The sequence below is a fragment of the Cibotium barometz genome, chromosome 12, assembly GCF_041138505.1.
Source record: "Cibotium barometz isolate CiBa-2024 chromosome 12, ASM4113850v1, whole genome shotgun sequence".
NCBI classification, from domain to species: Eukaryota; Viridiplantae; Streptophyta; class Polypodiopsida; order Cyatheales; family Cibotiaceae; genus Cibotium; species Cibotium barometz.
The window spans coordinates 40,973,995-40,999,731 of NC_141057.1; the positions used below are offsets into that span (position 1 = coordinate 40,973,995).

Consider the following 25,737-nt stretch of genomic DNA (forward strand, 5'->3'; position numbering starts at 1 on the left):
AGTTGGTTTTTGTGGTGCAAATATCACATGATGCTTGAGAGAGAGAGAGAGAGAGAGAGAGAGAGAGAGAGAGAGAGAGAGAGAGAGAGAGAGAGTGAGTGAGTGAGAGATGTTCATAAAGATAATATGTATGTAGGTGCATCTAGAACATTATCCACATGATGATAAGTTCTCAAAAGTCTTTTTGTAAACAAAGAACACATGTAATCATCTAGAACATAATCCACATGATGATACACCTTTTTGTAAACAAATATCACATATAATCAAGACATATAATGCTTAAGAATATTCATTAGCTTCATGGATCCTAATCAACAACTTTTTTGTTGATCTTTTTATTTAACATTTAGCATCATAATTTTTTTAAGACATGCATTTATAAAGGTGACAAATGTCATAAAGGTTTATATAATTTGATGGAGACACATCAAGAGTGGGTGAGATGTTTAAGTCAATGTGGATTAGATATATGAGTATGAGAGAGAGAGAGAGAGAGAGAGAGAGAGAGAGAGAGAGAGAGGATAAGGTTCTGTGTAACACCTCATGCATTGCAAAGTAAGGATAAGGTTATGTGTAACACCTTACAAAGTCTAAAGTAAGGCTTAGGTTCACAAGCATAGCATGTTTCACAGTTGTTTGGCCACTGTCACAAGGGCCCTACATAGTAGATGTATCAAGAAGCAAAAAGCTTATAACCTGTGAAGCCTAGAATATCCAACGAAAGCTTGACGAATTCAAGAATTGAACTTATGAGTCATGCTAGTGGCTACTAGGCTATGCCCATTTGATGTCATGAGGTGGCATCCTTTTACTTTTCCACTGCTTAAAACTAGTGGTAGATGTTCGGTGAGAACTTCACGGTAGAAAGTTATCGGCCTCTTCCGTTTTGATGCATGTCATACACATTTTTGCTTATGTTACCTGTTTTTAAAGCCCTCAAAAATTAATGGTCGTAAAACATATCATAAAAAAAGGGTGTTTTGCCACTATGTAATTCTTTTATTATAGACTTAGATAAATATCAAATGCTAATCAAAACATATCTACACCAAATTAAGAAGTGCAAAAAATAAAAATTAAAGAAAAAACCTCCACTTTTGCTTTGCTTGATGATTGACTTCTTATCGTGAACAATAACTATACTTACACAAACAATAAATACTAATCAAAACATATCTTACGCGCCAAATCTAAACTAGTAACCAAATCTTCTAATTATCAATTATTTTTAGATGAAAAAAGTTAGAAATTCCTACATTATTAGATCACTTGATCATTAACTACAAGGGCTTTGTTTGTTCCCCCCCAAAAAAAAGAACACTCTAGATAGTCCTCCTATAGGTAGACCAAAATCAAGGACAGGCCAAGGACTTGAAAAGTCAAGCACGTTATGTCCCTCCTTATGGAAATTTAGAGAAGGACTGCACTATGGTTTTGAAGGGTAGCCCCAATATTTCATTTGAAGGATAAAATTTAGACTATCATTTTGGAAGGGCACACTTAGTAATTTTTCAAATCGAAGTATTTCTTTTGAAGGGTCAAATTTTTTACGCCCATAGTACAAAGCCCTAGTCTTCAAAACGGGGGGCTGGCAATGGGATTTTTGTTCAGGAAAAGAGTGTTCAAAAGTTCAAAACTTCATGGGAAGTGATCAGTGTTCTAAAAAACCCGAGTTTAGTGTAGTTTGCACATGCATATTCTTCAAGTTTAAAACTTGAAGGTACAAAACAAAAACCTTCACATTTCAAGATTTTCCTTTATAAATAATTTCACAATTTTTACATTTTCGAACACTGGGGGGGGGGACCGGTGAATGGATAAGAACGACCGAAGGTCGGTGTAACAACCTCAACTTACGTGTCTTGGTGGCGTGTAAATGGTAGGATCCGCAAAAAGTGGTACCGGCCTTAAAGCGTGACACGTGGCACAATCGCATAGCGCTTCCGTGGCAAATACGCAACCTTTCACGTTGTGAGGACGAGGATGGGTAGACTCTGGACGCGGAGTGAGGTGGCAGCCTTCAGAGTCCAGCTGCCCGGCCGGCCAGCAGGTACTAGTGCGCAAATTTAATATCCGCCCAGTTTTAGAAAACGTGGCAATTTAGGGAGATTTTAATTTCTGACCGAACCGAAAAGGTTGGAGTCTGAACCCTGGACTTGGTGACAGGTCACAGGTCACAGCAGCCCGTGGACGGTGGTGCTCACGAGTCACTTCTCTCAGCCGCCACTGCCAGCAAGGATGGTCTTTGTCCAGCTGGGTCACGAGTGCCCCCTTTTTCCACATTTTACTATATATATATATATATATTTTTGCCTTCCACTCAAAATAAGTGAATGTTTTCTATTACGAAAATGCCCAAAAACAAGCATGACCCCCAACCTTGATCTCTAGTTGTTGAAATGTGAGTGACATAAAAGATGAGGTGTAAACTTTTCACACTTATTCATGGGAAAAGACTTAAGTAGCCGCATGATGTGGCATCCAAAGGCATTGCTAAAGTATATGCGAGACGGTGTCTCGTTACATGAACGTGATGTGGGCGTCTTTTCAACTTGGTAGTTGTAGTTGGCGAAGTTGTCAATAGGGAGAAGCAATGACATGGAATAATGAGCTGGCATGCTAGAATTTGTCAAATGTAAAAAAAGACACCCTAAAATCAAGGAGGGAAACAAACTTGTTTATTCATTGAATTAGGGTTAGCCTCCATGTGAGGCATGGTTGGCAACTAGGCGGTTGCTTGGACTACTTGTAAGATGTACTTTTATTTGCTTTCAAGTTTTCTATAAGATGCATAAGTATAATGAAAAGGCATTGTGCCCTTTGCAAAATCAAGCCAATGGTGGGAGGAAATTTTTGAAGAATGTGTCAAAGGGCAAATTTGTTTAAGTTTCACAAGGGATGCAATAGTAAGTGAGCACTAATCAAATGCTATTTCTTTTTGGCCCTTAGTTGTGTTTTACGACTATCATTTTTAATTGAAAACAAGGATGAAGATACACGGTCATGGCAAAGCTTTCTAGAGACAACTATGAGGGGACCCATTTGCTACCGTTCCCCCTCATGCTCGAGTAGGGGAACTCGAGGAGTTGCCACGTGGCTGAGCCCTGACTCCGAGCCTTGACTTAGCCATGTGGTAGTATGGATAGATGTGATGTGAATACTAGCATGAATACACAAGATAACATGATTTTTATCATTTGTGACATCTATCTCTTCATGCATTGTAGTAGGTTGTGCGAGTCGATAACAAGATGTGCTACGAGAGTGTAGTGTGGCACCTCATTGTTGTATGTCATACCTTGAGGCCTTCGCTAGTAGACTGGGGGAGCTCTCCTCCTCAAGCCCCTAATTACCATATTATCAAAGCAATGATTCCTACAAGTCTTCATTCAGTTTACACAAGTGTACCAACTTATAACTTTTTGGGGGGTTCCCCCACCCAACATCCACTACTTAAGCTATATAACAACAATCGTCACACAAAGCTTTCATCTTAGCACACATTGAATTTCCACATAACATGGGGTGACTTCAAGTTATTCATGATAACGATGAGAGCGAGAGGCTCCCTTGCATGTGAAAACTTTACATCATAGATTTGCAATTTTATGTGCTAGGGTCTTGAGCGAACGTGTGCCTCACAATGTGAATGGTTGAATTGACATGCTTGCTCAAAGGAAGCTAGTTGGATCTTGTCCCTTAGAAATTTTGAATGCTTCCAATTGATTATTTGTTTTTGGCTCACCTAAGTCATTTTTTAGCAACATTGCCTAACAGTGTTGGCAACAGTCAACATCTGATTGGGATCGCAACACAAGTTTCCACGTGGGGGATGTGTAAAGTGAGAAGGTGATCTAAGTTCTAACCTGTCTCCTTCATCTTTGCTTGGCATGGGGAAATGGTGCGTGCTTAACCCTGACTCCATCTTTAGTGATCCTCCATTAGACTCGATTCTAACTGGCACTAGAGATCAATTTAGCCATGACTTTCCCTATGTTTAATGAGGTATCTTATGGTAGTGGCTAAATAAGAGGAAACACTAGAACCAGAGATCAATTTAGCCATGACTTTCCCCATGCGCGTAATGAGGTGCTAATTAAGAGGAAACACAAGTTCGTCTCGTGAAGACTATCTGCGTGCAGAGTTACATGCAAGAGTAAAGTGAGACCATGTGAAAACTTTTTTCCATAAATTTTTATCACTGAGTATAGATCTTATCAAATGCCTCCTTAGAGATTTTGGTCAAAATAACGTGGCATGTCGTCTCACCTTGACTTGTGTGCCAAACTGATGTTGATAATGACGTGGAATTCGAAGCATTAAAAAATATACAGGGGACGAGATGATGTGGCATTTCATCATGTGTCATGACGTGGCAGGCCAAAAGTGTCAATTAGAGGTGCACGGCTCAAAAAATGACATGGCGGACATGTGGCGCCACGTGGCACTTTCGATCTTATCCTTTTAATTTCTTTTCGCATTTCCCGTCCAACCGTCTTTATCATGTTTCCCGTCATCAGCTTCAGCCTTTATCTTCTTTATCATCTTGTTGGGGAAGCAAAGAGGTCAAGGGGGTCTGTATGAAACTGTGTTTTAACGCCATAGCTATAAGTTTTGCATGAAAAAGTCCAATCCTAATTGGCTTTCACCGTCATAGCTGAGCGCTCGGCGAACTTCGACCTCTGCTTCCCCTGTACCATCAACTCTTCTTCTTCCGGATGATATTCATTTCTTCTGTTAGGTCTCGCCTTCGCGTCCGCACCCGCAGGTATCCTCCATGCTCCTCTCTCATGCATATTGACGGGCCTTTTTCTGCTCTTTCTTTCTGAGCATTCGACCTGATAAGGAAGCTAACGTCCTTCTTCTCTCAGAGACTCTGCTCGATTTGTATGGTTTCATCGATTCTCTGCTTATGGGGTTTTCTTTCGTAGGATTAGGTCATGGAGCAATTATATATGGTTCCAGCTTGAATGTCTAGGGTTTCATTATGAGTGTTCAGGGTTTCAATATATAATGTTTTATTGTGCGTTCAGAGTTTAAACACCTAGGATTTTAGCAGCTAGCTCAGTACCTAGAAGGGTTTCTCACCGGGATCTCTTTGTTTGTGCAGATGCACAGGAGTGAGATCTATTGCAAAGCTGGCGATGTGGAGACGTTTGAAGCTGCAACGGTACAGAAAGCTTGAACTCAGACTGCAACGGAATCCTTCATATCAAGGGAGGAAAGTGTGAGTTTGGAAGATCTGCATTTCCTTTCGAAAAGGTTTCACAATTTCAAGTGGCCAGGTTCACCATGTCACTAGCCTACCAGAGCTGGGAGGTGGCCTCAGGTCCTACTGCAGGATACAACATGGCAGCACAAGGCAATATTTGTGCTGTTGCAGATGGTTCTATGCCAAATGTTCCCAGCTACGGAGTATATGGTCCTCAGGACTCTTTAATCAGAGGCTTTTCTGGAGGTGCTGAGGGTTATAAGGGTTCTAGTTATGCTAGTCACAGGGTTCTTGGCCAACAAGATACTGTAATCCGGGGTCTTTCAGCTCTCTCTTTGTATGTGCAGCCTCACCCAGAGGCAGATGTCTCCCCAGAAGAGAACAGGCATCTTGGCAAACTGAGATGCACATCTCCAGAACTGAGATGTATGTCTGCAAGTAGTAATGGGAACATGTCTCTTGTCCTCACATCATCACCCTCAGAAAAATCCTCAATGAGTGGGAAGGCTTCTGGATCACATAGTTCCGCCTGTGGTGTGGCAGTCATAGCACACAATGCTGTCCGCAATCCGGGACTAGTTTCATACAGTCGTGAAAGTGCCACCGGTGATATGGCCAGTGATTTGGCATTTATACCTCATAGTGTCAGTCTCAGCACGGCAAACATATCACATAGTACCACCAGATCAAGAAATAGCTGCACATCCATGAATTCTCATCCCCCTGATGAACATTATGGGTATGGTCGGTTCCATGGCTTCCCCTACGTTGTCTGCAGTCCCAACATCACACTGGATGTAGTTGCTGAGGACAAACCATGGGAGGGCTCTCTTGTGCCGATGCTTGATGATCTAGTGCCTGACACCATATCATCAGCATCACCCTCATCATTTTCGTCGTTGAATGAAGGTAGTTCTACGTCTGGAGAAGGCTCTGAAGTGTCAGGGGACACAGAAACTCAAAGTGGATACAGAGGACCATCAGACCACTCCAGCTCTCTTGAAAGGTCTCCTCCTCCTAGGTAAGAATCCCTTCCAACAAGGCTTTGTTTGTTGTAAATGTTGTGAAAGAGGAAGAGCAACAGCTGTCTGCAACATATTTGAGTTTGTTGAATTAGAATTTTGTTTTCCCTTGACTGAGCAGGAAAGGGTTATCTCGATTCTATGCCGGCAAGTCCCGTTCATTCAGCTGCCTGGGAGATGTGGTTTCTGTGAAAGATCTTGCAAAGCCTGAGAATCCATATGCAAGGAAACGCAAGTATAATCTAGGCTCCAATGGAAATCACCGTCCTCGACTCCCCCCATTACAAAAGGGTGCTTCCACTATATCCAAGAAGTCTCTTCACAATGAAAAATCTACACTTGCATTGGCTGTGGCCATGAGTACAAAGGAGGGTTTACTTGATACAGAGGAGCAAGGGTCTCAAAGCTCTCTAGGAGCCCAGAGGTGGCAAAGAAGTCCGGTGCCTTCTAGATCCTATTCACTCTCTGACCTCCAGGGGGTGGCAGGAAGGCATTTTCTCCTAGCTGAATCATTGTCATCCAGTACTCTTATGAGGATGTCAGTTGACTGCATAGACTAGTGTTTTGACTAGTTATACACAATGGCATATGTATGTTCTGTAGTGTGTATATGTAAGTGGGCTTTCAGAGTATAGTCTCAATTTGTGGTGGGAACCAAAAAAGGTATCTGGTGGATTTGACACCTGGTAATGTGTCTGGTCAAGTGCGTGCGCAGAGTGTGTGTTTTATGTTTGACATATGTCATAAGGATTCTTAACTGCTTGAGCTTTCTGTGGTGGTATTGACCCTCCACCACATGGCTGTGTTTCTGCTAAAAACGAGACAGAGTATGTGTGTTATGCTTGCCTCTCTGAGCATTAGTTTCCTTGTGCGTAATTGAGGTTTAATGTAAAATTTTTCATTTGGACATGGTGTAGAGTTGCTTTGATGAGACTACTCTTTTCAGGTTTCTTGTTTGATAAATGTGCAAACTGGGTTCTGGATGGAAGTCTTTTTAATGGATTAATCTCTTTGCAAGTTGAGCATTGAGTGACACGTTCACATGCGTTTGACTGTAGCGAAAGAGGACATTTAACTGATCCAACACATTGCCGTTCAACGAAAATCTCCAAAATAAGCTTCCACATTAACTCCAAAAGGAAGCAGATACACGGTTTGGGCATGTTAGTGCTGTATAGGTTTAGGATTACAAGTTTGTGTTCTCAATTGCCATCGAATGGGAGGAATGCCTTGGGATTATCTAACACATATCGGCGCGGAGAGCTTGATATTGTGGCCACACTACCTCTCGTTGATCCCCACCATTCTCACACCGTGTGAGACAGTGCCGAGGAAATGGGAGTGGAATCTTGGTAATCGGATGGGTTATCCACAAGAACGAAGCAGTGACATCCTGTAGGCCAATTACCAGCACCAAACTACCATAATTTACGGTTCGATCGTACTCCCCTCTCCATCCCCTGCTCACAATCACCTTTGTCAAAGGCTCCATCTCCCATTTGACTGTCGACGTCAACCTCCGGGGCGGTGACCCTCCATCTCACAACTGCCACCTGTGCTGAGGCACATGTCTCACCTCCCGGTTGCTTCCAGCAGCCACACCTCACGTTGCCCAGGGAAGGGTTTGAAAACCCTTATAACTTTCTAAAACTTACCTCACACCGCCCGGCATCTCACGTGGTCTACATATAGTCACCTCCTCATATACGCACTCTATGCACATCTCTTCACCACCATTAGCTTGCTTCAAGGAGGGGTCTCTGCAGCACAGGGGGCTATAGTAGATACGAATGATCTCATCTTACGGACCATCTCTTGCGCTGATCGGATCAAATAGATCCTTCAGAGATAGCATGCATACAAGATGAGTAAAAGACGTCCACATCCATCCAACCCAAGATGGCCTCAGCTGGTTCAATAATAAAACTCGGCAATGATGAGTAGGTGCATGCATAATACACACAATAGGGTTCAGTTCATCCTCGAGCGGGCTCAACTTCTTAAAAATCAGCCTCATTCTGAGACAAAAATCTCTCCTCCTAGTAGTAACTGATAAAACTGTGGAAAAAAATGCTTGTTCAAAATTGCCTTTTCCTCTTTAACCCATGTGAGAAGGATTCATGTTAAGTTCACTCAAAAATGTTTTTTTGAATGTTGATGCACAATTGTAAACCACCACATCAAAACTCATAATTCTTGAATCATACTTTCTCCCAGGTCCAAGAGATGTGAGTTTTGAATCACCATGGGAAGAACCACCTCCATGGACCGCATCCGAGTCAAATACCATGACGACCTGTGCATGATTGGTTAAGATCATTTGGATGTTCTAATTAAATTAAAGTGGCGGAGTCCAGATTCAATTTATTTTTTGCATAGCCAACACAACCAATGGGATAAAGTAGTTATTTTAAGTTGATGCCAGCAAAAGCTTAAGGTGACCTCTTCAGTAGTTAACATGGTTTTGTTTATCCATCCTATCATAAGGTGTTTTGACATCTTACCGTTCAAAAGGACACCTATCTTTTGTAAGATAGTGTTGTAACATATGAAGTGGCTTTACCATTTGCATAATGTCAAATAGGGGAAGTGAAGGGACTTTGTGCGCAAACTTGCTTAAGACTAGTAATAGTGGTCGGACCATTTTTAAGTTTTAGCGTGCCTAGTGTGAAGACTAGTCACTTGTATACGAGTCAATTTTGACAATAAGCAAAATACTTTCATTCCAATAGAATACTTGTAAGCTCTTACCTTTTCTACCCTTGCTAGCTTGTATGCGGTTCTTGCATGCTAAATGCTTGTTTACTTGTAGATTGCTCACTCTTATTTACGTCTTCTTCGTTTGCCTTCTATAAGGGAGAGGAGGCTAATCTCTTTTGGCCTCTATCTAGGCAAAGGGAGCTCTTCCTTCACCCCTATAGCCATAGAGCATTCCGGTGTGACAATGGAGTGAGGATGCAATGATAGACTTGCTAGCGTACGTATATCGGGGTAGGGAAGGTTTGTATTTAAGACTCCAAAGGCAAGATCCAATATTCGGTAAGGCTAAGGTAAGTATGACTTGGAACATATTTAGCACCACTGTCGGGGACTAGCATCGGGCTTGGCTCCATTCCTGGCATCACCCAACCTTAATCACCTCCATCAAGTCCAAAAAATTTCAAAAAAACTCTAAAATTAGGCCAAACCATCTTTTGGGTTGGAAGGTGAGCCTACAATCTCGCCCAAAAAAGACATGAGTTAAAGATGTGAGTTAACACACGGAGCTTGGAGACGTGAGTTGTGAGTTTGGAGGCATGAGCCATGAGTCTGTAGTAGGCATAAGTCAACAGATGTGAGTCATGGAGATAGGTATCTCTAATATCATACCAGGAAGCCTTGAAAACTTGTAAGAACACACTGGCCTATTTCATGAAGTAAAATTTGTGAGCCTAGTTCATACAAAAAAGATACGAGTCTACAAGTGCAAGCCTACATCCATGAGTCTATAGACATGAGTCTACAAGTGCAAGCCTACATCCATGAGCCTACATTTGTGAGTCTACAGGTTTGCGCCTAGAGATGTTAGTCCACAAGTGTGATTCTAGAGATGTGAGTCCACGTGCTTGAGGCCATCACCAGGTGTGACGTGAGTCCAACTCACAAAACCTCAGTGAGACTATTTCATATAAAAAAGATGTGAGCCAATAGTCACGCGTTTAGAGGTGTGAGTCTAGAGGTGTGCACTTGCATTTTTGAGTCTACAGACATGAGTACATGTGTGAGTCTAGAGACGTGAGCCTTAAAAAAGAGGTTCAAAAACTAAAAAACTAAACTAAAAAAAAGAATTTATTTTTTGAAGCTTGAGTGTGTAGATTTATTTTCAAACTCGCTTGTGAAACTCTTTGATGCGAACTCAATCTGGATTAATTGTTGGAAGTAACAATACAGTCGACTATAGCGATCGAACCACACCTCCTCATACACATCTAGCCTTCGGTCTAACCAAACGACCAAACGACCAATGACCAATGACCAGCACTCCTCAATAAGAAGACAAGACTCCTTCGGATCTACCTTAAGTGAGGAGTTTTGGAAAGCAATGGCTAATTAAATATAAATGAGCAGTGGAACAATGGAACCGATGGAAATGAGAGCCACACATGATCTTTCGAGCCCCAAATTCACCAAACCAACTTTGTAAAACAACGCCATAAACTTTGTGAAGAGGTTTTTGTGAAATGGGTATTAAATTGTTTTGTCTTTTATGCGAAACTCGTGTATGAAAGAGCGGGAGAATAGGAACCTTGAGGTTCACTCCTTAGGACCTATTCAAACTATATTTGATGCCACATTGTTTCAAACATTTAGTGTTAATCCTAAGCTAGGTTTGTAGCCCAGCCACCCTAGTTACGTCAATTGGGACATCTCTCTTTTTTTGTACCATTAGGGATGAGTATTCCACAAGGTGCCCAACAACAAGCACACAGAGTGCAAGTAGGAGTATGGTGAGGACTTCTTGACACTTTAGGAGAATAAATCAATTTTCTCATGTATATTATTTAAACAAAAGCTTAGACTTTCCATAAATTAACAAGACAATCATAGCATTGCAAGAAGGAAAGATAAACATCATCGTTGTCACCAACTAGGTCAAATCTTCCCCTTATGCATGTAACAAATTGCAAGAAGGAAAGATAAACATCACTAGCTAGGTCAAATCTTCCCCCTCGTGTGTAACAAATTGCAAGAAGGAAAGGTAAACATCATTTAATTAACAAAGGCACTAAGAGCTTGTTCACACACAAAGTGTATAAAGCTAAAGATCCACTATCACATGCGCTAATAAAATAGCAATGTTATTCTTTATATGCACAAGTGCATATAAATAATATGTATAGTTATTTAGCTCAAGGCTTACCAAAAATAATAATATTCATGTGCGAAAAATACTCGCACTAATAAAATCCATATGACACCTTAATCGGTGACCCTCGTACAGTGCGGCACCTTAGTTGGTATCCTCGCACTACTCATAATCCGTGCCACACCTCAGTTGATATTCTTGCATGTATCACCTAAATCCATATAATAATCAAATAAAGTTGATAAGGCACAAACACAATACACCAAAATACACTAGCATAGTATCAACATGAAAAATATCAACACAATACACCAAAAATACACTAGCACAAACACAATACACTAGCATAATATCAACACGAAAAATATCACCCATAATCCATAGTCACTAGTTTGGCCCCGCTACGCATATATCAATAACACATTAGTATTTTTATTGGTGAAATCACTCACGATACCAATAAGTTAGCATGACACAATGGCTTCTTAGCCATCCCCAATCAGCCATAGAGGGTGTCTACTAACATCCCTCTTGCTCGGGTTGGCAGCTATCCTCAGTTGTTGTGTGTTTACTCATATGAGTGGATAATGTCGAGATAAGTGCAAAAAAATTCAAAAGGTATCTAGTGTAAGCGTTGCCTGTATGTGTAGTGGTGTGTTCATGGTATATAGTTTTGTCTGGTTAATTATTCTTCATCATCTAATTGTGGAGGTTCTTCATAAATAGGATGAGTAGGAATTGGTCCTCTAAATGACCATAGCAAACTAATATAAAAAGAATTATGAATTCTCCAATGGGAAGGTAGTTTTAGTCTATAGGCCAAGTCGTTGAACTTATCTAACACTTGGAAAGGACCATAAAATCTAGGTGCCAATTTGACAACAAGATTCTTTTCTACGCTTCTTTTCTCTATTCTCAAACGGGATAGACGTGCAGCTTGATTAGAAATTAGTGTCTTTTTTACATGGAGATGAAATGTTCTTGTTTACTAAATCTATAAACAATGGTCCATATCATATCATTGTGATTAGCTGTAAGAGAAAAATATATAATGAAATTTATAGAAATTTGCTCCCATGGTCCATATCATATCATTGTGATTAGCTGTAAGAGAAAAATATATAATGAAATTTATAGAAATTAGGAATGGGCAGTGGCATAAGTGATCCTTGAGTTTTTCCCTTATAGCTTTTAATTTTCTGGCAAACAAACAATACACTCAGCTAAAAAATCTAAGTAATCCTTAAGTTTTTCCTTATAGCTTGTAATTTTCTGGCAAACAATACACTCAGCTACAAATCTAGCTAAATATCTTTTCATCATTGGCCAATAAAAATCTTGGACTATAGTCTATAGAGTAAAGGATACTCCTCTATGTCCAACATAAGGGGGTTGGTGTAACTCTTCCATGAGAGATTGTCTAAAAGGTCGTGTTATGCATAATCTCTTTTGAAAAAAGAGATATCCATCATGATGAATATTCTCAGTATGGAGTCCAACCACTATCTCTCATTTTGGTCCAAATGTCTATTAAGTCTGGGTCTTGATCATAAGAGTCTCCATAGAGTCAAAAGATAAGTTTTTCATTGTGGTAATATTATGAATACTAGGCCTACGATTAAGTGCATTAGGCCTACGATTATGAATACTAGGCCTATGATTAAGTGCATTAATAACCACATTCTCTTTGCCAAGGTCATAGAGAATAGTAGGTTGAAAACTTTGAATAAAAGCAATCCATTTAATGTGTGACCATCAGATATGAGAGATTGAGAAAGTAGATGTCTAATAATTTGCTGATCAATCTTAATGATAAATTAAAAACCTACTATAGATAATGTTTCTAAAATTTTGATGCATGTAACCCATCAATCAAATCTTTGTCATATTTGCTATACTTAGTCTCAGGGGGTCAAAGTTTTCCACTCTAAGCTATGAGATGCCCATTTTGTAGTAAAACAGCTCCTATGGCTGAACCACTAGCATCAAGACAACCACAAAGAAAGGTCTAGCAAATTCTGAACCACTAGCGTCAAGACAATCACAAAGAAAGGTCTAGTAAAATCTGGAAGTTGTAATCCTGGTGCATTAGTGAGTGCTTCTTTTAAATCATTAAAATATTTTTCTTGTTTTCACGTCCATTCATACTTGTGCACTTTCCTGAGAAGAAAAGTCAAATAATGAGGAATATATGTAAAAGTTTTCTTAAACCTTCTATGGTAACTGCATAAACCAAGAAATAATCGAAGCTCATGAATGTATTTAGGTCTAGACCAACTTACTATGGTCTCAAACTTCTCAGTGTCCACTTGAATACCCTCTGTGGAAACTATGTGGCCTGAGTATTCAATCTCTGTCTGAAAGAAGGAACTTTTTTGGGGGTTGAGATAAAGTTAATTTTCCTTAAAAAGATTAAATACTATATATAGATGTTTCTTATGTTCGATTATACCATCACTGAACATAAGAATATTATCAAAGAACACTAACACACAATTTTAATATTTAAAAAAGATGCGATTCATCATATGATTAAATGTGGCTGGAACATTAGTAAGACCGAAGGGCATCACTAAAAACTTATAATGGCATGACTATATTCTACACGAGGGATAGGATACCTATTCTTGACTGTGATTTTGTTAGAGCCCTATAGTCAATGCACATTCGATATGTTCCATTTTTCTTTTTGACTAAGAGGTTTGGGCCACCATAGGGTGAGCTTCTAGGGTGAATCAATTTATGCTCTAATAGATCTTCTATTTGACATTGAATTTCCTTTTGTTCTAGTTGGTTCACTCCATAGGGTTCCCTATAAGGAGGGATACTACCAGATATTATATCAATCATGTGGTCTTTAGGTTTAAAACTAGGTAGACCAGGGGGTAGGTAATCAAGGAAGCAATCAAAGGATTGGGAAAGAAAAGAGTCATATGAAGGATTCTTTGGGAGGTTGTTTATGAGCTGTGAGCTCATTCACATAAATTAAAAATGTTTTCTCCCTCTTCCTCAATCAATGCTCTCTTAGCTTGAGTATGGCCAAGGAATGCAATACTCTCCTCTTTCCTAATTCCATTAAGACACAAAATATTTCTTTCATGCATGAAACACAAAGTATGCACGTGATAATTAATGTGTAGGGTATAGTTGTGTCTCCAAGAATTACATCAATACCTTGTAGTGGTGTAACCAAAAAAAGTTATTTCCTCTTCACATAAGGTGATTTTGTCAATTTTAGATTTCTTACTTCTTTAGTGTAGTTATGCTTTTGTTTATTAAAGGCAGATTTGATTTTGTATTTGGATGGTGTGACTTCTAGATTAAGTGCATTCACAAGCCCTTTGAGAAATAAAGTCATGGTGGGTGCTACCGTCATCCTTGGTCTGTAATATTATCATAGTCCAAGTTACCCTCTTGCTCAGGCACATAGTCACCATTCTTATCGTTCACTTTGTCTATCATGTTGACCTTAGCTTGTGCTGTATGTCTCCTTTGTGAAAAATTAGAATCAATGTGGCCTTCCTTGTTGCACTTAAAACATTTGATTCGCCACTTTTGGTCGTCTTTGTTCACCTTAAAGTATTCTCTTCAATCTTGATATTTGGATCATTGCTCTTCTCATTGTTAAACCATTTGAAAGTATGTTTCGAACCTTGAAACTTGTCAAAAGATTTAGAAGTAGGAACATACTTTTTAAATTTAGAGGATTGAGGATTGAGGATCTTGAAACTTGAAACTTGTCAAAAGATTTAGAAGTAGGAACATACTTTTTAAATTTAGAGGATTGAGGATCTTGCCATAGTCCTAGCTTCCTTTGGTACACCATTCTTCCTTTCACAATTAAGGGCTAGGGAAATAGTAGAGCTCAGAGAATGAGGATGAAACATATCTACTTCGGCTCTAATATAAGGTCTCAATCCAGCTATACATTTGCTTTTTTTAAATCTTTCTCATACTCTTTCTCTATAGATTTAAGATGAAGAAGGGTTTGCCAAAACTTATCTACGTATACCTATACAATCTATTTCTCTAGTTGCGAATAGTATCCCATTGTCGATGTCGGCCTCTAGCTTTATATTGCCGAGTGGTGGTAGAAATTTTTCCTTATTACCATTCCAAGTATGGGGTTTGTGACGTCCCATCTTAGTAGCATTCCACCACAACGCAACAGTATTAACTAGATGGTTAGTAGTTGTAGCCATATTTGGTAGTGATGTGTGTGAACACACTAGGACTAGACGGGGCACATTTTCCCTCTTTAGGATGTTTTTTCCCACGTGCTAGTATACACCCATCTTGGGGTATACTTATCATCTTTTTTACATCACACATTTATTATCTATCTATCATCTCATTGTGTGCTCCCTTGAGCTTCCCCACTATGTGTGTGTGTGAATTCCTGCAACCCGATTTTCAACATTTGGTATCAGAGAATACGCACTGCTGCCTAGCCTACTCTTCACCTTGAGTTGCCTGTCTTCTTGAATAAGATCAAGGAGCCCTTTTGGGAGAAGAAAGAGGACCATGAAGTTTGTAGTACTTTGTACTATGGTTTTGCAGCGGTGAGATTTTCGTTTGTGAGCATGTTTTGGGGGCCCATTCGCATGGTTTTCAGTTTTCTGCATACACCTTCTAGGATCGGATTTGAACTCTTCTTCATTGAATTCTGGAGTAGTTTTGTCAGATCTATTATAGACAGGTGTGTAGATACACAAAAAAGCATCTACGAGCTTCACTTCAGTGGCATTGATCTTTGCATCTTTTACGAGTAAAATTTCTACTCACTATACTATGCATTTCTTTCATACACCTTGCAAGTCTCCATTGTCCCAAATGACCTTATTAGTAGCCACCTTGGTTGCATCAAAGAGCACTCAGCACTTTGCAGGTTGCATGATTACTTGCTTGGGTATTATCAGAAATGGTATACAGTGATGTATTTCAGATGTTATCCACGCTAAGGATAATCTTGACAGGAGAAACTACCCGTTATGGCCCTATATGATGCGGCATGTATTGGTAGCCAAAAGGCTATGGAATTTTGTGGTTGGAATTGAGAAAGTCCGGTTCCTCTGATGAACATGATGTAGAAGTCACATTTGTAGACACACAGACTCAATTTCACATGGTGCATTACCACAGCATAGCATACCTCCTACACAGGAACAAACAAATTGGGATGGAAGAGATGCGTAAGCACATGCATTTCTTGCTTTGTCAGTTAAGAGGAGTATCATTCCTCATATTCGATCATGTAGGACTGCTAAACATGCTTGGGATGCAGTTGCTCATAGGACCACATATGTCACTGTGTATAAGCCGTAGTTTTTGAACAGCTCTAACTAAACCATTTTTGGGAAATGATGCCCAATAAATTTTTCCAAGAATACATCTCTCACAAACATGTTTGATAGGGCCTTCAAGATGTGGCAACTCAGACACCGTGTCATGTTTATGCAAATGTAGTAAACTATCAAAGTTCAAGTGACCACCAAAGCGTGCATGCCACAACTTAGCATCACCTATTTCCTTTGTGAAAGAAACTATATATATAGCATGCCTTTGTCTTTGATATGCATCTAGCCTATAAAGGCCATGAGACAAAGTACCAGAAGCAACAATTGTCTTGCCGCATCGTGATCATGAACAATACATATGTAATCCTCGAACTGAACCACTAAGCCAGCCTTAGTAATGCCACAGATAGATAACAACTTCTTCTTGATCCTTGGTACATATAATACATATGAAAGCATAATTGTTCCACCATTTTGCAGCATAGTGAGAACAATTTTACCAACTCCTTTTATAAGATATGAGGATTTATTTGCACATGTTATAGTGTTTTCCTCTAGATAATATTCAAGTGATGAGAACAAACTATGATGAGAAGTAATGTGCTTACTAGCACCACTGTCAAAATACCAGATATGTACATATGTAATAGCCATGCATACATCGTTATGCGAAGGGTCATAATGCATTACACAATGAAAGCCCAATCATCATGTGCATAGTTTGTACATCATTTATTTTCTGCATTGGATGGTTGATGCATCAGCTTACAACCATACATGAGTCTTTCTTTTTCTCCTTCTCCAGCTGTTTCCTGCACTCATTAATGTAGTGACTAGGTTTCCTACAATAGTTGCATTTTTCCTTTTTCTTTGGCTTGTCACTTTCCTTATATGTAGGCTTGTAGATATGTTTTGCCTAGATTTCTCTTCTTGTAAGAGCATAGAAACCAACTCCTCAAACTTCAAGGCATTTGGATTGCCTTTCATCTCATGAGTCTGATGGTAGAAGCAAAACCTTGATAGAGTCTGGCAATGCATTCCAAGAATTACATAGTCCTTAAGACAAGACTTAACTACTTTGTCATGGACCAAAGGTTATACCTTGTATTATCCAAGAGTCCAATTTGCCTTAAGTCTTCACCTATTTTCCTTCTTTAATAGTGATCTTTCCCCTTTCTCCAAATACATGTACCCTTGCTCTGATATATCACCATCAAGATCTCTTGTACACTTAGGAGAATAAATCAATTTGCTCATGTATATTGGTTGGCCTTGAGCCAAATGACTGTACATATTATTTATCTACACTTATGCATGGTGTTGCTATTTATTAGCGCATATGATAGTGGATCTTTAGTTTTATACACTTTATGGGCAAACAATCTCTTAGTGCTTGTTATTTTTGTTAAAATAAAAAAGAAAAACCCAATTTTGAAATACTCATGTCGTGAAGGGAGCTACACACATAAGGGGGAAGATTCGGTATCGACGATGAAGATGTATATCTTTCCTTCTTGTAATTTGTTTGTGATATGTTTGTCTTGTTAAATTATGCAAAGTCTAAGCTTTTGTTCATGTTCACATCTGAAAATACTCACACTAACAAAATCCATACGACATCTCAATTGATGACCCTCGTACACTGTGATAACTTATTTAGTATCCTCACATTACACATAAACCATGTGACACCTTAGTTGGTATCCTCGTATGTGTGAGATCCCTCTGCCCCCTCCGTGCACCGGACTCCCAGTAGCTAGCAGCGGCAGCAGCCCCCTCATGCGCGGGGTAGGGTTTCTCACTCGGGGCCTCGCCCTCGAATGTCCGCCGGGCACGAGACTAGGCTGGTGGTCACTCCGAAAACCGAAACCGGGAAAAATCTCCATGCCCGAAAAGCAGGGATGATTCCATCTTTTTGAATTTTCTTAACGATTTTTTCTAACGTGATCAATTCTAAGCTATCCTTCAACTGGATAAACCAGATAGAAGGAAACTATCACTAATATAATTTGATCATTTTAGTAAATTCAACGCTTTTTTCTTGATCAAGATCAGGTACAACCGTTGATCCACTTATTTGAAAAATTTATCAGGGAATTGACTAACTACTCGAATCTTAGTGTAATCCTAAGATTTTTCAGTTTGATTATGAAAACTCCACTGATTCCAGCCTAACCCCATCCGGCCCATGGGTTAGCCACGACCCTGCCACCACTGGAATCGGTAGATCCAATTAAGTACTCACCCACCCATAATTGAAATGCCATTCTTAACTTTAGCTTTTGAAAACAGATACGCACACACTCCTCTTAAAAACTTTAATCTATAAAACAATTCATTGTCATTCAATTTACGGGTTACACATGTCATACTTCAAAATTTCCATTGAGTCTTTGTTTCTCACAAAACAGTATCACTCCGGACTCTCCGTTTGAGACCAGCGAGTCAACAACAAGATCCAGTGTGATAGATTACAATAAACATAGGTCCATCATATAATATCTTCCTCGACATACGCATGGAAGTCCTCGGCACTGCGAGCCCGTGCATCGCCTGGTCAGAATCCTCCAGGATCCTCCTTAGGTGTCCTGGCACTTCACTCAGGGACCGCTTCGTCGGCCCTCGTCCATCGTACCGGAAGCGCACCATTTTAACCATACCGAGGCTGGTCAAGACCTCGGCAGGTCTTGCCGCGTGAGCTGTCCCTCGAACACTCCCCGCCAGCTGTTGCAACCAAACTTCGCTTAGATAAACATATATGCCAAATGCTCCCTCCAGCATTCTGGCGTAAGACAATCTTTTAAGAAGGCAGGGTTTCTATGCAAGTTTACAGTTTTGATTTTGCTTGAATACCATGAGTATATCTTAAATCCGTATACCAATACTTCTAGATCCAGGTTTGAATTCCAAACAGAATTCCTCGAATTCTATTAAGATCAAAATCAAAAGTCTTAACTTAGATTCGGTGGGTGATTTGAGTACATTTTTCCTGAACTTCTAGGTACATCGTCATTGATTGAAATTGACGAAGGAATTAGGTCTTGGTCAATAGTCTAAATCAGAGTTTAGGTTTGGAAAGGTTCTTTCTAAATTTATCTTTCTCGAAAGCTACTATCTCAATTTCTCTTTTTCTAAATTTCTTTCGACGAATATTTGTTTACAATTTTTAAAAATATGGATTTCTTGAGGAATATTCATTTGCCTCGATCTCTGATTTAAAAAAAAAATCTTTTATGCATGAAAATTAATATGATAAAAGTAACACTTTTATAATAAAAAAATTATATCTCTGATTAAATTTTTTTAAATCTTTTATGTATACTTCTATGCATGAAAATCAATTATGATAAAAGTAACTTCTATGCATGAAAATCAATTATGATAAAAGTAACACTTTTATCATAAAAATTTATCTTTTTAAATCTTTTATGCATACTTCTATGCATGAAAATCAATTATGATAAAAGTAACACTTTTATAATAAAAATTTATCTTTTATGCATACTTCTATGCATGAAAATCAATTATGATAAAAGTAACACTTTTATAATAAAAAAATTATCTTTTATGCATACGTTTATGCATGAAAATCAAATATGATAAAAGTAACACTTTTTTAATAAAATTTTATCTTTTATGCATACTTCTATGCATGAAAATCAATTATGATAAACGTAACACTTTTATAATAAAAAATTATCTTTTATGCATACTTCTATGCATGAAAATCAAATATAATAAAAGTAACACTTAATAAAAATTTATCTTTTATGCATACTTCTATGCATGAAAATCAATTATAATAAAAGTAACACTTTTATAATAAAAAATATCTTTTATGCATACTTCTATGCATCAGAATCAATTATGATAAAAGTAACACTTTTATAATTAAAAAAAATATCTTTTATGCATGAAAATCAAATATGATAAAAGTAACACTTTTTTAATACAAATTTATCTTTTATGCATACTTCTATGCATGAAAATCAATTATGATAAAAGTAACACTTTTATAATAAAAAAATTTATCTTTTATGCATACTTTTATGCATGAAAATCAAATATGATAAAAGTAACACTTTTATAATAAAAAAATTTATCTTTTATGCATACTTCTATGCATGAAAATCAATTATGATAAAAGTAACGCTTTTATAATAAAAAATTATCTTTTATGCATTTTTCTATGCATGAGAATCAATTATGATAAAAGTAACACTTTTTTAATAAAAAAATTATCTTTTATGTATACTTTTATGCATGAAAATCAAATATGACAAAAGTAACACCTTTTTAATAAAAATTTATCTTTTATGCATACTTCTATGCATGAAAATCAATTATGATAAAAGTAACACTTTTATAATAAAAAATTATCTTTTATGCATGAAAATCAAATATGATAAAAGTAACACTTTTTTAATGAAATTTTATCTTTTATGCATACTTCTATGCATGAAAATCAATTATGATAAAAGTAACACTTTTATAATAAAAATTTATCTTTTATGCATAGTTCTATGCATGAGAATCAATTATGATAAAAGTAACACTTTTATTAAAAAAAAATCTTTTATGCATACTTTTATGCATGAAAATTAATTATGATAAAAGTAACACTTTTATAATAAAAAAAATTATCTTTTATGCATACTTCTATGCATGAAAATTAATCATGATAAAAGTAACACTTTTATAAAAAAATGTATCTTTTATGCATACTTCTATGCATGAAAATTAATTATGCATATAATCAAAATGCATCTTTTATGCATGAAAATGATACTTTAGAATATAGAAACCATAAGGATTACTCTTTTAGAATAATAAAAGATGAATTTTATTTCACTAATTTCTAAAAATTTTACCATAACCTACTTTGTATGGCTGACCATTTTTTAAATTTTTAAGTCTTTAAGACTAATTAAAAGTGCACCAAGAGTATTGAATTTATCCTAAAGTAAACATTTTTTCACTTAATTAAGACAAACATTATAAAAACTTGACTTTAATCATTAACTATTCACCTAGGATAGAGAATGGTTGGTTTTGCTAGAGAAGAGAGGGGAATGCCTTTTTGTAATGAGGCATAACATTATTTGCAATTTTATAGAAGACATAAAGCATAAAAACCATTTAAAACCATAAAAACCATAAATTAAGTGAAAAAAGAAGAATCATCAACTTACTAATGACTTTGAGAGCTTTCCTTTGGCTTGATGGTTTGAGGGTTCAACTCTTGTTTGTAACAAGAGTGGCCACCAATCTTTGGAAGAGGGAAATGTCAAAAACTAGTGAATTATTAATTAAATTCACAGTTCTTGGCTTGGGAGGAGTAGAGTAACAGTGCATAAAACACTATTGAGTTTCAACAAAGGGGAAGGCTTCTATGTATAGGAAAAAGTGAGCTCCTAACCAAACAAACTGATTCTAGAATTTTCCAATTCAGTTTGGTCAATTTTGGACTATTTTTAGGCCAGTTGAGCTAACTTTTTGCAACTAGACTTGAAGTAGGAGAGAGGAGAGATGAAATATCTCAATTTTTGAAGATTTAAAACTCAATTGTACATGTGAAGTAGGCGCCTCATTTATGAGGGAGAAATCCCCATGCAGAGGTGTCAAAAATGCATCATTACTTCTAAATATCTCCCCTTTTTAACTATTAGCCTGGTCCTTAGTCAACTCTTCATCTTATGTGAGTATTTACTCATTTTTGGGGGATTTTTCTTTTAGTTCTTCATTTATCTCCTCTTTACATTTGGATGAATCTTAATGGTCCATAGGAACCTTGATTTAAATTTTTGAAAAAATCTTCACCCCTAGGATAATGCCTCTTGAACAGATTATACTTAATTTCTAATGCACCTTCTGAAAATCTTTTTGAACTTCTGTTTCAGGGAAACTTATTTTAATAAGATGAGATATTTTTCTATCCAAAAATATTCAAAATCTGAATATTCTCTCTCTAGAATATTTTCTCTCTCTCTAGGCTAAAACAAGATCTTTTATATTTCTGAAGAGGGATTTGATTACACGGGAAGATGCTGGACATCTTGAGAGGCTTGGGAGGAATCTTACATTCTCTCCCACTTAAAAAATGCGAGATGTCCTCATCTCGTAAACAGATCGGCTTCATTCTCCCAGGTGGCATCTTCAAAAGGATAGAACTTCCATTTTACTAATAGTTCTCTGAGAATTCTGTTCCTGAGAATATTTTCTCGAACATCATTAGGAACTCAATGGAGTCTTTTTGGGCCCTTTAATTTGCCATGAGGTTATGGAAACGTTTAACTTTTTGACAAATAGGAGCCCGCCATGTAAGCAAAAACGATTGGTGAGATTAAGAGAGGTGTAAGAGTGGTCAAAGGGTGTACTTTTTTCCCCAAAAAGGGGGGGGGGGGGGGGGCATTTTACAATTTTCGGACCTCCATAACTTCTACACACAAGCTCCGATTTGAGCGGAGATTACAGATCCGTGATCTACGCATCAAGAGCTTTCCATAGATATGTTACATGATATGGTTTTATCCGCTAGATTTTAAATTCCATTTTTTCTCCAAAATTCAAATTCAAATAAAGTAGCCGTTTTGAAGCTTCAAATTAGAAAACGTTTCTTCTTAAGAGAAAAGGTTTGACTCCCTTAAACTGCCAAATAAAAGGGCCCAAGAAGACTCCATTGAGGTCCTAATGTCAAGAATTTCTTCAGGTTGGAGTTCCATCTGTCCTTGGGTTGAAGAGGTTAGGATTTCATCATCAAGCACATGATTTGGGCTTGGCACATATTTCTTTAGAAGGCTTACATGAAATACATTATGAACTTTGAGAGATGAGGAGGGCAGAAGAAGCTCGTAGGCTAAGTCACCTACTTTCTTTGCAATCAGATATGGCCCACAATATCTGGAGGATAACTTCTTATACTTCCCAAGAGATAAGAAAATTCTTTTGGGCCGTAATCGAATGAAGACCATATCTGCTTCTTTGAATTCTCTATCTGTCCTCTTCTTATCTGCATATTGCTTCTGTCTATCCTGGGCAGATTTTATATCTTTACGAATTTCTTGCATCTGTTGATCCATGTCGTCAAGCATCTGTCTGGACATCTCGACCCTAATCAATGGGTCGGACCAAGTTAATGGAGTTAAGCAATCTTGTCCATACAGAGCTTTAAAAGGGCTCATCTCGATACTTCGGTGATAAGAAGCATTGTAGGTGAACTCGACTAGGTGCAGATAGCTTAGCCACTTCTTGGGTTCCCTGCCACCCACAGCATGACCGAAGTATATCTTCAATTACTTGGTTTACTCTTTCGGTTTAACCATCGGTCTCAAGGTGATAAGCTATGCTGAGATCCAAGAAAGTTCCCACTGCTTCGAAAAATGCAGTCCAAAATCTTAAAGTAAATTTGGGATCTCGGTCACTTACTATTCTCCTGGGTAGGCCATGCAATCTGAAGATTTCTTTGAGGAACACTCTGGCCACATCCATTGTTGTCGTGTAGGTTTCTTTTACTGGAATTAGATGGGAAACTTTGGTTAGTCTGTTGACGACTATCCACGAAGATGGAGTTGTAACCTGATTGAACTGAAGGTAATCCAGTAATGAAGTCCATACTGATATATTCCCACTTCATCTGTCCAATGGATGTAACTTCCCAGGCATTTTTACTCTCTCAGCTTTGCCTTTTTGGCATGTCAGACATTGACGTACATGATTCAGCACATCCTTTTTCAAACCAGGCCAAAAGAAGCTTTTCTTTACGGACATGTAGGTCTTGATGAAACCTGGATGTCCTGCAATAAGGCTGTCATGGGCTTCATCCAGAATTTGCCCTTTGGTTCCCTCATCATTGGGGATGCATAGCCTGCGATTATAATACATAATGCCATCATCCAGGCTGTACCCTTGAACTCTGTTCAACTCCTGTGGAGTTTTGCTTTCCTGCATAAGTAGGGTAGCAATAGGGCCAAAGAATCTATCCTGCATGATCTTCTCACTTGCTTGAATAATCAAAGAATTTGATATTATAGTAATTGCAAGCAAGGAGGCTTTTCTGTTGAGGGCATCTGCTACCACATTTTCTTTGCCTGGGCGGTACTTGATTTCAAAATCAAATTCCTGTAGGGTCTGCATCCACCTTCTTTGGTGCATGTTGAGGTCCTTCTGAGTAAATATCCACTTTAAGCTCTAATGATCTGTCATCAAAGTGAATCTTTTTCCCAGTAGGTAATGTCTCCACAACTTGGCATAGACTATTGAAAGCAATTCCAGGTCGTGGACAGCATAATTACTCTCATGTGTTCTGAGCTTTCGGGATTCATAGGCCACTGCATGACCTTCCTACATGAGTGCACCTTCCAGGGCAAAACCACTTGCATCAGTTACTACCTCAAAGGGTAGAGAGAAATCTGGTAGCTTCAGAACGGGACTGGTTACCAAGGCGGTCTTCAGCTTATCAAAAGCACTTTGGCACTTGGCAGACCATAGAAATGGGGTATTCTTTTTGAGAAGGTTAGTCAGGGGGGAAGCTATGAGAGCATACTTTGGTATAAAAATTCTATACCAACCAGTCAATCCCAAGAATCCTCTGGCGTCTTTCACTGTCTTTGGTTCGGGCCAATCTATGACAGCTTGGATTTTTGCGAAATCTGGAGAAATTCCATCTTTGGATACCAGAAAGCCCAAGTATTCAACGTGGTCGGCAGAGAAAGTGCATTTGCTCTTTTTGGCAAAGAGTTGATGATTCCTTAGAATCTCAAGAACTTTTCGAACATGAGTCTCATGGTCAGGTGCATTCCTTGAGTAAATCAGAATGACACCAAAGAAAACTAGAACAAAATCATCCAAGTATTCTCTGAGGATGTCCTGCATTAGGCGATTGAATGTAGCTGGGGTATTAGTAAATCCGAACGGCATGACAGTAAATTCATAATGCCCATAGCGAGTATTGATGGCTGTTTTTGGTCTATCTGGATCATTGATCCCGATCTGGTAATACCCGGATTTGAGATCTATTTTTGTGAAGATCTAGGCTCCATTTAGCCTATCCAAAAGCTCATCAATTCTTGGGATAGGATACTTATTCTTAACTGTCAGGCTGATTTAGACCTCTGTAGTCCACACAGAGTCTAAGTGTTCCATCATTCTTTTTCTGAAAGAGAACTGGCGCACCCCAAGGTGAAACACTGGGTCTTACAAACCCTTGTTCTAACAGCTGCCTAAGCTGTTCTTTGAGTTTGATGGCTTCAGGAACTGGCATTTTGTACGAGCGTAGGGCTACTGGTTGAGCTCCGGGGGTCAATTCAATCACATGATCTACTTCCCGAACTGGAGGCATTTCAGTTAGCTCTGCTGGGA

The 25,737-nt window shown here is 38.3% G+C and overlaps 1 protein-coding gene across 2 annotated transcripts; it reads left to right on the plus strand.

The window, feature by feature from the left end:
- Positions 1–4,552: 4,552 nt before the first annotated feature.
- Positions 4,553–7,144, plus strand: LOC147633408 (uncharacterized). Of its 2 annotated transcripts, none has more exons than XM_086806474.1 (3): positions 4,553–4,771; positions 5,114–6,236; positions 6,359–7,144. In XM_086806474.1, exons 2-3 carry the CDS (start codon positions 5,296–5,298, stop codon positions 6,795–6,797), a joined length of 1,380 nt encoding a protein of 459 aa, XP_086662600.1. In that variant the 5' UTR covers positions 4,553–4,771; positions 5,114–5,295; the 3' UTR covers positions 6,798–7,144. The 2 variants fall into 2 exon arrangements, with proteins under 2 accessions (XP_086662600.1, XP_086662601.1); XM_086806475.1 differs by having other exon boundaries at positions 4,720–4,890.
- The last annotated feature ends 18,593 nt before the right edge of the window (positions 7,145–25,737 follow it).

Excerpts from the sequence above, each read along its gene's own strand:
- LOC147633408 (XM_086806474.1), top strand. The coding sequence starts at position 5,296 with ATGTCACTAGCCTACCAGAGCTGGGAGGTGGCCTCAGGTCCTACTGCA. Across the intron at positions 6,237-6,358 it reads GAAAGGTCTCCTCCTCCTAG|GAAAGGGTTATCTCGATTCT; the intron begins GTAAGAATCCCT and ends TTGACTGAGCAG.